Consider the following 12150-nt stretch of genomic DNA (forward strand, 5'->3'; position numbering starts at 1 on the left):
CCTATAATAAATGCACAATAACGTCGCGCAAAAGAGGAACAATGAAATGCTAAGGCATGTGTCAGCATATTAAGAATATTGCAAAATAACTTGAAACATGACAACTAAGGATTAAATAAAATAATTTCCTTACAGCCTTGTCCAAGTTTCAATGTGTAAGCATACCTTATATTCAACGAGCACAAACATGCAATATAAAGAGACGAATTGGGAATGCGCAAGATGCGAATAAGGGAAAAACAAAATTTCATTCCACAAACATAGAAGTTTACAAATTTACAAATGATGAGATAAAAACTACAAATACAAAAAAAAAAAAAAAAACAAGAAGGGCTTTTCAAGTCTCTATATCAATATCAGCCTATTCATCGTCCTCATCATTACTTCCTCCCTCAGCATCTGGCGCAGCCCGCTCCTCGTCATCTCCAAACTTACCATAATCAAGCTGTTCGTCTTGAATAGAGTCGTCTTCTACTATGATAGCGTCTGGAGTAGGCCCTTTGGCCACGCTAGAGCCGCTGGCAGAGGTAGCGTTGCCCGCGCCATCATCATGGCCACCAGTCCTTTACATTCATCAAGTAATTTATTTAAAGCGCCAAGATCGGGCTGGTCAGCAAGCGCGGCTATCTGCAAGTCACAAGGAACAGTATGAGTACAAAAGATAATGAAAATAGGTCAAGTAAACTCATTAAGGTTAAAATACCTGCTCAAGGATGGGAATTGGAGTATTCAGGTACTTCTCCCCCACCTCAGCCATGTCAGCGCAGACAACGTCGAGCTGATAAGGGTAGTCGGATGGATTCTTCTTTAGCATGCCATATTCATAACCATCCTTAAACCCTTCAGCTCGACCCACCAAGCGCGACGCCGCATTACAATCCATCACAAGGGTCTGAAACTCGTTTGAGTATTTCATCGCATAAGCGCAACGAGTCACACCCTGTGAAATCAGCCATTGACGGTCCTGCGCGAGGGAAGAAACAGACGTCTCAAGAGCAGGGATCTGAGAGTTTAACAACTCAACAGTTTCCTTGGCTTGTTTTAGCTCTTCTTTGTCAGACGCCGCTGCCGCCAAGGCTTCATTCTTTTCCGCTCGCGCAACATCGAGCTCTTTCTTCAGGCGCGTAACCTCACTCTCCAAAAAGGATTTGTCAGTATTAACCTGCGCAATAGTTTGGTCACGCGCCTCTGCTTCCAACTCCAGGTCACGCGCTCGACGCACGTACTTGGCCGCGTCTGCCTCTGCCGCTTGCAGCTTCTCCCGCGCAGCTTGCAGCTCAAGCCCGCGCTTCACAAAAGCAGCGTTGGCACTTGCCCGGTTCTCGCTAAGTTCTGCTTGGAGTTTCTCAGCCCTCTCTCGGGCATCAGAAAGATTCCAAGCAGAAATCTTAGCCTTTTGCTTGGCCTCCGCAAGGGCATCACGTACCTTTATATAATCATTGCGAAGCTCTTGGGAGGCAGCAAAGAACGCAGACCCAGCAAAAAGGTGGTCATTAAGCAAGTCCACGCGAGCGCGGTCCTCTTGAAACCTCCTTTCAGCTGGAGGAAAAGAGTGAGCCCAAAAGTCTTCACATACGCCCATGGATTGGAACGAGCTCTCTTCAGTGATATTCCAGCTAGGGCGGTATATGTGATCGGCTCCCTACAAACACAAAGCAACGCAAAGAAAGGTTTTAGTTATCTAAACACTAATTTGGAAGTCTGCACAGCGGAGCAAAATAAACTTATACCTGCGGAGAACCGGCAGAAAGGTTAGCGCCAGCTGGTGAGCTCCTGCCCGCCCCATGAGAAAAAGGCTGCGCCACGAAATCTCGTGGCGCTATACGGCTTACGCGGCCACCATCAGAATCTTCAAAATTAACCTCCTCATCATCCTCTATAACAGGTCTCTTCTCCTGCGACTTGGAAAAATCAAAAATAGTCTCACGAGGAGGGCTGCGCGCAGGAGGAGGTGAGGGAGGTCTTGACGCTGTTAGATCAGTGCGTAGAATAGTCTCCTGCTCCTTAGTGATCCCAATGAGAGGAGATTCAGTACTTGTTGGAGCAGGAGCAGAACTAACGGCGCCAGCGCTAGCAGTGCCACCAGCAGCTTGTGTGCCAGCTATAATTCCTATTAAAAAATCAACAAGGAGAAATGATTCATGACTTGAACTAAAAGAAAAAATCAGACAATCAAAGCGCAATAAATACCTTGGCGCACCGCAGTCCGCGAATTAAACATCGCCATGAAGTCCATTTTCCCCTTTTTCGAGGGTAAAACAGGGAACTTCAAAACAACCTTTGGCGTAGCCTCGGCACCTTGCTGCGCCTGAGGTTGAGCCACCAACGTTGCCGGCTCTACAAACATTTGAGTGAACAAAGCTTCATTAATGACTATCAGAATCACGCTCATAAAACCGCAAAAAATAAACAAAGTATACCTGCTGGAGAAGAAGAAACAGCAGGCACAGCACCACTTCCCTTGTCCGCCGCGCGCAGAGACGAGGTGGTGGCACCATACCTCGTGTGGACGGGAGGACTGCCCACACCTTGAGGCAAAGAAGACGAGGAAAACTTGGAAGTAAAACCCTTGGTTTTCTCAAGTCCCTTCGCCTGAGTAGGAGGAAGATTCTGGGCAACAGAGGCATCATCTTTTTTCTGTTTTTTACTGGCCCCTGCGCCAGTTTTGCCTTTAGCCTTGCGCTTGAGTTTTTGCGCTTCGGCTTCTTCCTCCTCCACTTCCTCTTCCACAAACTCCAACTCATAATTAGCGAGCGCATCTACAATACGCGCAACAGAAATGTTAAAACCAAATTTGGTACTCTAAGGGCCTAAGCACAAATACAAAGGCTTACCAGGCGCATCGCTGTAAAAACAAAATTCTAAATCGACAGGGATGAACATATCATCGAAGCGATCAGGGAAAGCAACTTCCCCAGCGCGCAGCGCGACAGAGCCACCTTCCGTATGCTCGTCATAGGCGGCGTGGATGTATTCCTTGCTTTCTACATAAAATAAGACAAGTGATATCAGCAAAACGAATTATACTCGCGCAAAATTAATGCAATGAACAAATAACCCACCTGAGCCATCAAGATAGATGACAGGCTCAGTCCCGCTGTCAATCCACCTCTTGCTCATGCCAACCCCCACCAACGCTTCCTCGCAAATTTTCCTGGCGGGGGATGGTTCAGCAGATAACTTCTTAACCTACGCGCCAGATGGATTCTTAAGAACGTCATCATCCGCGGGCGCGGAAGTAATCGCGCGCGTAGTCATGCGGATGGGAATCACACCAGCCTTGATATAAAAGAATTTTTCAGCCCAGTCATGAAGGCTTTTGAAGGAAACAGTGCAGCTTGTACACCTTCTGACTGCGCGGTGTGAATGAGAACCAAGAATCTTGGATTTTCGGCTTATAAAAATATTGAAAGCGCCGAGGGGTGGGCTCCTCGCGCTGAGCTTTGCACATGAACTCAAAATGAGTCATGCGCACTAGTCCACAGGGATGAACCTGAGATATATGAATCCCGTAAAACTGGAGGAGCGCACATATAAACCTCGCCATTGGAAGACGAAGATTACAGTGGGTGAAAAAATGAGAGTATAAAGAGATATAGCCGGCGGGAGGATCCGCCGCCGTTTGCCCGGTCGCCGGGAGCAGACAGCCATACTCAGGGAGAAAACCCTGAGAGGCGACGAGATTATCAAGGTCACATTGTTTCAACTTGCAGGGAATCTCATCCCATCTCTTCACCACCTTGTTCTTCCCTCCCTCCTCCGACGAGGCCTCGGCAACCCGTTTACCCTTGCCGGTCTTCTTCAAAGTAGACATAACCACTGATTTTACACGGCCTTTACTAGGGGAAATTGTGGTGTCTGGGTTATCAGACATACAATTGCGAATCGAACAATATGGTTACTTTAAGCACGGAAATCTGGAAGCAAAGATAAAGGCTCTTAATCGGAATGTAAATTGAAGAAGCAAAAGCTCTGAAAATGACAATGGAGATGAAGAAAAAACCGTTCAAAAAGTTTTGGTTTTATAGGCCCAGGGGAGAGAAAGAGAAACAAGTAATAATCAGATCTACGCTCACGCGCCCCCACGCGCAGGCGTAGGCCAACATAAGCGCGACACGTGTTCCTGACACTGTATGAGGAGACGTGAAAGGCAACTGTAGCACCTCGAGCACGCGAAAGGTCTGACACATAACGTCTCCATCTCTTATGCATGTCAGCATCAACCAACCACATGCATTGACGATTCGTTTTAACCAAAGGGATAGAATTTCGCGCAACGCACATATGAGAAATATTAAAAGAAAAGACAAACCCTGTTAAAAGAGCAAACTATTAAGTCTAATATCTATCTTACCTCGCTCGCGCGAGACAAGACACACATTAGACTGGGGGGTTTGAAGGGGTATGCACCCGCCTTAACATCGAGCGGGGCGGGTTAACCCACAAGATATAGACAAGATGCTTGAAATCAGGATGTCACGAAGACACAAAGCCAAAACCTATGCGCGTGGCGCATATCACATATGCTCACGCATATCACATATGCTCACGCATCACATATGCTCACGCATATCACATCTGCGCGTGGCGCATATCACATATGCTCACGCATATCACATGCTCACGCATATCACATCTGCTCATGAAACATCTGCGCGTGAGAATAAAGAGAAGACCTTGCGCATCCCCGGGATAGGCGCATAAAGGACAACACAACAAATGAGACAATAGTCTAATCCAAATCAGGATAAGGACAACCATGATTGTACTCATCAGACAACCTTCCAGAAGGTATCTTTTAAGGAATAAAGAATGTGCTGATGTTGACAGCTGCCAATGAAGGGTGGACAACTCAGCAAAACCCATGTGCTACCACGTGATGACACATGGGTCAGGTAAAATACCTTGGTCAGAGAATAATCAATGAAAAAGCACCAGGTGTCCTAAGTACACGTGGCGCGAAGCAATAGGAGGAGGCCAAAAATGCCCTAATTGGGTCTGAGCCCAATCATTGGAAACCCTAATACTATAAATACCACACCACCTCCACAGTTGGAGGGGGGCAAGAAATATATTCTGAATCCTTTACTCATTTCACATTCTTATCTTCTCCTGCAATATCTTATTCTCACACCGGAGGGTTACCCCAAAGAGGACCCCTCTGTCCCTTTCTGAGGGGTAAGCTCACGGAGCTGTTCGTTTTGTAGGTAGAAGAACCCGTATCTCGGAAAACCATCGGTGATATAGCACACTCATACCCGAGGAATGTAGATCGTATACAAGGTAAGTCGATCCACGCTTCTTCAATAGGTTTTTGAAAGTTGTCTTTAAAGTACTAATTCAGATTATTAGCTAGGTTGTCATTCTAATCCATTTAAATAAAAGTAATGTTTAAGACTTAGAATCTTTATGGTCTACGGTTTGAATAATGACTTAAGTGGCCTGGTTTCCTCATTGATGGTGTTATCGAATGAGTCAGACTTTTATCCTAAAAAACAATATGGATGGTTAACATCCCATTTAATGAAGGCTAGGTAAGCATTATAAAAAAGGATGGTAGTAAATTTGATAACACCGACCAATTCTTTAAATATATAGGTAATACTTCATTAACAAATTCTAAATATAGTATGTAAGTTTTACTTGATGATTTATCAATTCGTTATAAGATACATAATAGGAGAAATGACCTTTTCTACCTGTAATATTCTCCTTCTAAAAAGTCAAAATAAACTGTTAACTTTTTTTTTTTTGTGTGTGTGTTTTTTTTAAATATCGCAAGTTGACTTTATTTGTTAAAACAAAATAATTCATACTTGCATGACATGACATACATATTCAACACGTTGTTCTTGGTCTAATTCAAACATGTGACGTACTGACGTGCTTCGTTTCAATATTAGGGTTATCGATCTATCATGTTTAATCTTTTTTTTGTAATTATTTATTATTCATTAAAAATATAAATAAGTGTAATTATACATTTTAGTAAGCTAGCTACTTGGGTACTTCACATTTTCTTTTCCTTTGTTCAAGTGGTTTTGTTATGAATATAATTAGTATTGTATTAGGTTTTGATTTATATTTAAACTGTTAAATTGACATAAAATATAAGTATATATTTTTGATAAAATAAATATTCAAATTTTAGACTAAGAAGGTGTACATGCAAATACAGTATACTTTCAAGTTGAATGTTAAGCCTTAGTCGGCAACCACCTTGATTTAGTAACAGTTTAGGCTTATTTGATATCTTAACACGCAAAAGAAAATAAGCATGTTATAATAATATAATAATACAACAGAAAACTAGTATCATATTTTTATTTGTCTTAAAAAGACGTAGCATTATCACAATTCAACTTCAATAATATATATATTCATCTATTTTCCGTATTTTAAAGGTAAATTATAAGTATGGAAATTTGTGACAATGTTTTGTTAGATAGCTTCAACGCGAGGACAAAACAAATTCATGGATGATGTATGTTTGATGTGGAGGAGTGAGGGAGGGCAAAAACTTGTGAGCACGGACATCATCTTTAAAGGATTGTGAGACTGGTGGACGAGAGGTGGAATTCGCCGGTAATTTTCATCTGAACAAGGAGGAAGGACGTCAGGATGAAGATGTTCATGAAAATTAGAAATGCTTTTATAAACTTCATTAATTACACATCTAACTCACATACCCAAAACATATTTAACATGTTACATTTGTAACGTTTATGCTCCCCTAGCTTCGATACCATATATGTTTGTTATTAATTTACTCTGTTAGCATGAATAATTTATATAATTTAAGTTTATATATACTTGTTCACACATTTTGCGACACATATTATGTACCATATTACAAGCGTGGCACAAATAAAGTATTCTGATAATTAACTACATACATATCGCATACATACCCTCATTAAACAAAGTATTATTTTTTATTGTTATATAAACTATTTAGTAAAAAGATTATGTGAACTTAAAACCAGAAAATAAATGCATTTTAAGTCACAAAAACATACCAACCTTGCTTTTGATTACAAAACTCCCGACTTTTCAAATATTTGAATTTAGAGGTTATACGTTTTATAGTGATCAGTATAAAATACTATTGCATACGTACAAGGAAATTCAAGAGGGAAAATCTAAATCCATTGTGGCATTGTTGACCTCAATAATATTAAGTATTCAAAACACATATTATGCCGGCAAATCGATAACAATTTTACGTGTCACATATAATAATAGGTTTTTCTTATTCAGTTTGTACCTATAGTTGTCTCGTATATTTTTGTTACTCCTCTTCTTTTTAGAAAAAAGGTAAAATAATTGAGTGCTGTTAATAATTAATGCATTTTAGTAATTATGGTATGTTTAATTAGTGTTTTGAAGATTAGACTACACACGTGGTCGGTTCGGTTTAACAAAGGTTCAAGCTAAACATACCCCCTTGGTTGCTTGTCATACCCCCCCCCCCCCCTCCCTAAAAAACCAACTTTTATATTACCCTTTAAAATCAAATAATTAACAAATTAGCACAAAATTAAGGATTTCAGATTATTTTTTTTACAAGTGTTTTCTTTTTATGATTTCAGGTTTCGGGGTTCGGTTTTAGGGTTTAGGTTTAGGGTGACCGGCTCAATAGCTATATTTTTTAAAATCTATTTTTTAGATATAGCTATTACCTCTTATGTGGTTATGTGTAATTAAGAGAGTAGGTCATGTGAACTCTTACTATGAAGATATTGATGTTGTAAATTGTAATCACTATTATGCATTCCAAATTCACTTGTCTATATTATTACTTTTTGCTGGTAATAAAACAACATATTTCATCTATTTTATATAAAACTTAAAATTATATATGATATATAATCCGCTTTTTTATCCGGTTGGACCAATTCAACAAGGAGGTTAATTTGGAGAAAAATATAGGAGATATTAAATCTTTTGACTTTTTTGATTTAAAAAAATACTTTTGGCTTTTTTGGTTTTAAAAATTATCAAAGAATAGAACGATAAAGTGATTGAATTGGTGTAGATTTGTTTTCATATAATTTGTTTGTTTTCTATTTTGCTTGTGGAGGCAGTGCTTGGGAGGTTTCGTTTGTGTGTTGGGTGTTGGTTTGTTTATAAAATTTCATAGTTCGAAAAAAAGATTCAACACGTAAAATTAGTGAATCGATAATTAAGACCGCATCTTCCGAATTCGATCCGATCACAGGTTACAGTTGTTTGTAAATTTCCATTCATTACAGTCAGACATTCAAACTTTTGCAAGCTCATACGACTCTCTCTCTAGCTTTCTTTTTCAAGCCGTTGACATGAATGAAATAGTCAATTGCGTGCAAGTCACTCTTCATATCCATTTCAATTTCAATTCCTATCCTTTACACTCACAAAATTTCCCACCAATTTCCTCAATTACCCTCATGCACCTATATAAATATGTATACATACCCTAATCCATTCTGTTAAGTGTTATCTACATATCTTAATTATTATTTACAAATCATACTTTAAATCAAAACCCTTATCAAATATCAAGAAACCCTAAACAATGGCATCCCATAAGCTCATTCTCGTTCTTGTCCTAGCCATCCTTCTCGTCGGTCCAAGCACCGCGACTAGTCGTGGGTACACAACGTTGAAGCCGAAGCAACTCCCAAATAAATATGGTGCGGGTTCAAAGAGCCCCAGGTTGCCTCTCACGGAAATGAAACCTAAAGGGAAACCTGTCCCGCCTTCTGGTCCTTCAAAGAGACACAATTGATCTATTATATACTTTCTTGATGAAAACCGGTGCAAAACTTTGATTCCGATTTTGTTGATGAAGGGTGCTAGGGTTTAAAGAGATCATATAATCAAGAAATGATTTCTTTGGGTCAAGAATTCTTAGGATATACTGTATAGAAAAGAAGATTATTTTGGTGGATTAGGAAAAAAATGGTTTTCTGGATTCTATTTTGATTATGTTAATGGAGCAATGAGCAAATTAACATATGTTCATTTATTGATTTATTTGGATGTATTTCTGCATTTTTATATATAGATTCTCGGATGTTTTTGTGAATATTTTGTCTCCTGAATGTTTGTATTTTATGTTATTAAAACAAGGATGATTAATGTAGACTTGTTGCCTAATGGATTGTTGGATAGTTGACTATATATGCATGGTTTTTTTTGTGTTCATAACTTTCTTTACAAGATCAACTTTTAAAATTTTGCCACGTCGATACATAGACGTGATTCCTTCATACCATTATGGTTATGATTTAATTTTTGATTTTTTGGATGTTACAAAATACAAATACTATCAAATTCATCTAAGCAATTGTTGCAAGATGTTGATTATGTTTATACATTTTTTGAACGGTCATATGAATCACTGACGGACTACTCACTCACCCGATTATCTCTAGATTATGTTAATTTATATGTACGACACTTATTGGTTTTGTTAATATCAAACAAAGTCATATTCAGTTTCAATCTGATTTAATCCATATTGATATAGAAGACAAGCAGACCACAAGATGCGTCGTTAGACCATTTGAATTACAAAACCAAGTCAAATAAAAGGTATTATGTATGTTTGTAGGTATGCTATCATTTATAAACAACGTCATGTACTACTATTATTATTATTATTATTATTATTATTATTATTATTATTATTATTTGGGTTGACTAAGCATTTTAGACTTCACCATACACATTCACCTATTATTACTATTTACATGTTTTGTTGTAAAACTTGATATCCATACATCTCTTCAGAATAACATGAAGAAGAAAATAGTGAGGTATTTCACATAACTTTGACACAATGAAAACCTTAGTAAGGGTATGGGATTTCGACAATATATATAAAATGCGACACAACCTAACAGAACATGCCTATCTATAAATGAAAATGAATTAGGGCTTTGGGCCACGAACCTTTAAGGTCACGTTTCAAAATAAAAATTATATATGTAATGTATATTATGATTTATGATGTGTACTTTGATTTTGTTAATGCATTGTAAAGGCTCGGGTTCGAAATATATTGCTGGCATAGTTAAAGTATCTCAAGCTCTATACACAATTGGGCTGGATGTAACTCTAAGAAGGAAGAAAGCCCATTCCAGTTATATTAGTTTGGTTATAATAATAGAAAACCTGCATATAAAATATTAAACGCTCAAAACGCGTTATAATTGATGAAAAATGTTATCGTATCCTTATAAAGAAAAGTTCCGTTTTCCTCCCAACCGATATAGGATGTTACATATTAACACCCTTAAGGTCACAATATTATTCTTTACCTGTTTCATTTTTCTAACAATAGGTATCTAATTATCTATTGCTTTAAAAATATGAGTTATGTAAAAACATTTTCTATTACCTTCGAGACACAAACACAAACACCCACACACTTATATACATCATCTAGAGTCCATCTAGACACCGTGATGAAAATTAAACCTTCACCATTTGACTAAAAGTAATTCCTATATAATAGAAATGTTCACAAGAATACGTATAATACGCAATATTTAATTGCAAAATGATATCACGTGGGGACAAGGTCGAACTTTGTTGCTAAAAACAAAAAAGATTTAGAATGTGTGTTTCAAAATGTTGGAAAACATTCTCACGTGGTCACATGGAGTTTTGCTTGTATTTGATTTCACATTTCCTTACAAAACTACCATCTTGCCAAATAATAATAATAATAATAATAATAATAATAATAATAATAATAATAATAATAATAATAATAATAATAATAATAATAATAATAATAATAATAATAATAATAATGACGAAAAAATTATTAATAATCAAACCATTTTTACAATAAGAAAAAAGTGGATAATTTCGTAAAAAGTCATTGAAGAACAGTAATACATATTATGGGTTCAATATTCGAATTTCTATTTTCAAATATAGTTTCTATTTTTTGACTCGATTAGAATTTGTGATTTAGATCGGATTTGATTCAAAATTTGAAATTAAAAAAAATTATATACAATTTTTATTTCAGATAATAGAGTTTGAATATTATATGCATTAGTCACATTTTTAGTGCTATTTGTGGTTTAGTCAGTTAATAAAATGTAAAAAAAAAAAAAATTCATGTCGATTTGGTAAAATTAATTTCGTCAAAAACAAATTTATGTTTGTGTGTGTGTTCAAAGATGTATGCATAACCGACTTAACTAGCTTATTCATAGTTTATAGTTGACATTTAAGAGCTAGATATGGCATTGATTGGCTTGTTTATAATTAAGTTGTTTTTAACTTAAATATTTCCTTACATTTTACACTTACTTTCCTCACCTTTTACTCTTCATATCCCCATTACACATCTATAAACCCTAATTGTGATCATTTTGTAATGACTACATTTCTTCTTCATACTCATAGTCATGGGATCATCTTTGTCTTTCAAGTCCCTTTCTTTCATTTTTCTCTTAATCTTCGTTGCGTTAAGTGCGTCATCGAGTCGTGTAGGCGTTATTCAAAACAATTGTTGCAGAAAACAAGAACCGGTTGTGAAGGATTTCGGTTTAGTGTTCAATATGCTATCCAAAAGGAAACGCGTCCCTCCTTCGGCTCCTTCAAAACGACACAATTTTTTCGTCGATTCTGCACCTCCAAGTTGATCAAGATAAAAAATATCTTGATCATAAATATCCATAATATATATATGTATAGGGATTGTTATATATTAAGTATTAACCCTTGTTATCTATTCTGTTTATATTCATGTATTGTTTGGCCTTTATTGCTATGTTGTTATTGTCTATTTGGACCGACTAGACGAATCCCAAATGTTATAATTTTAAACTATGTGGATAATCCTTAGCTCATTTGTGTAAAAGAGTCATACATGCTATATATATATAACAAAGGTATGAACATAACATAAAATAATATTTGTATATTATAGTTTTGAACCGGTAACACGACAATTGTTATAAGAATGAACATATATCTTACGTGAAAATATGGTTATAGTGACTTTGTGTACCTTTTAAGTTTAATTTGCTTTTTATACTTTGAGTAGGCGTGGTTAAGTTTTATTTCTGTATTTTTATGCAAACTTTTCCTTTCCTTCAGTGAATTGATGAAATTAAATTAAATTAAATTATATATTTCCTC

At 36.9% G+C, this 12150-nt stretch overlaps 1 protein-coding gene across 1 annotated transcript; it reads left to right on the top strand.

The window, feature by feature from the left end:
• Positions 1-11163: 11163 nt before the first annotated feature.
• Positions 11164-11651, top strand: LOC143574109 (protein IDA-LIKE 1-like). The gene has a single exon (XM_077058820.1). It carries the CDS (start codon positions 11415-11417, stop codon positions 11649-11651), a length of 237 nt encoding a protein of 78 aa, XP_076914935.1. The 5' UTR covers positions 11164-11414.
• The last annotated feature ends 499 nt before the right edge of the window (positions 11652-12150 follow it).

The sequence above is a fragment of the Bidens hawaiensis genome, unplaced genomic scaffold (assembly GCF_021521415.1).
Source record: "Bidens hawaiensis isolate Kalapana, Puna unplaced genomic scaffold, B.hawaiensis_p1.1 tig00026850_1, whole genome shotgun sequence".
In the NCBI taxonomy this organism is placed as follows: Eukaryota; Viridiplantae; Streptophyta; class Magnoliopsida; order Asterales; family Asteraceae; genus Bidens; species Bidens hawaiensis.

Coding starts and splice junctions, on each gene's coding strand:
- LOC143574109 (XM_077058820.1), top strand. CDS start 11,415: ATGGGATCATCTTTGTCTTTCAAGTCCCTTTCTTTCATTTTTCTCTTA.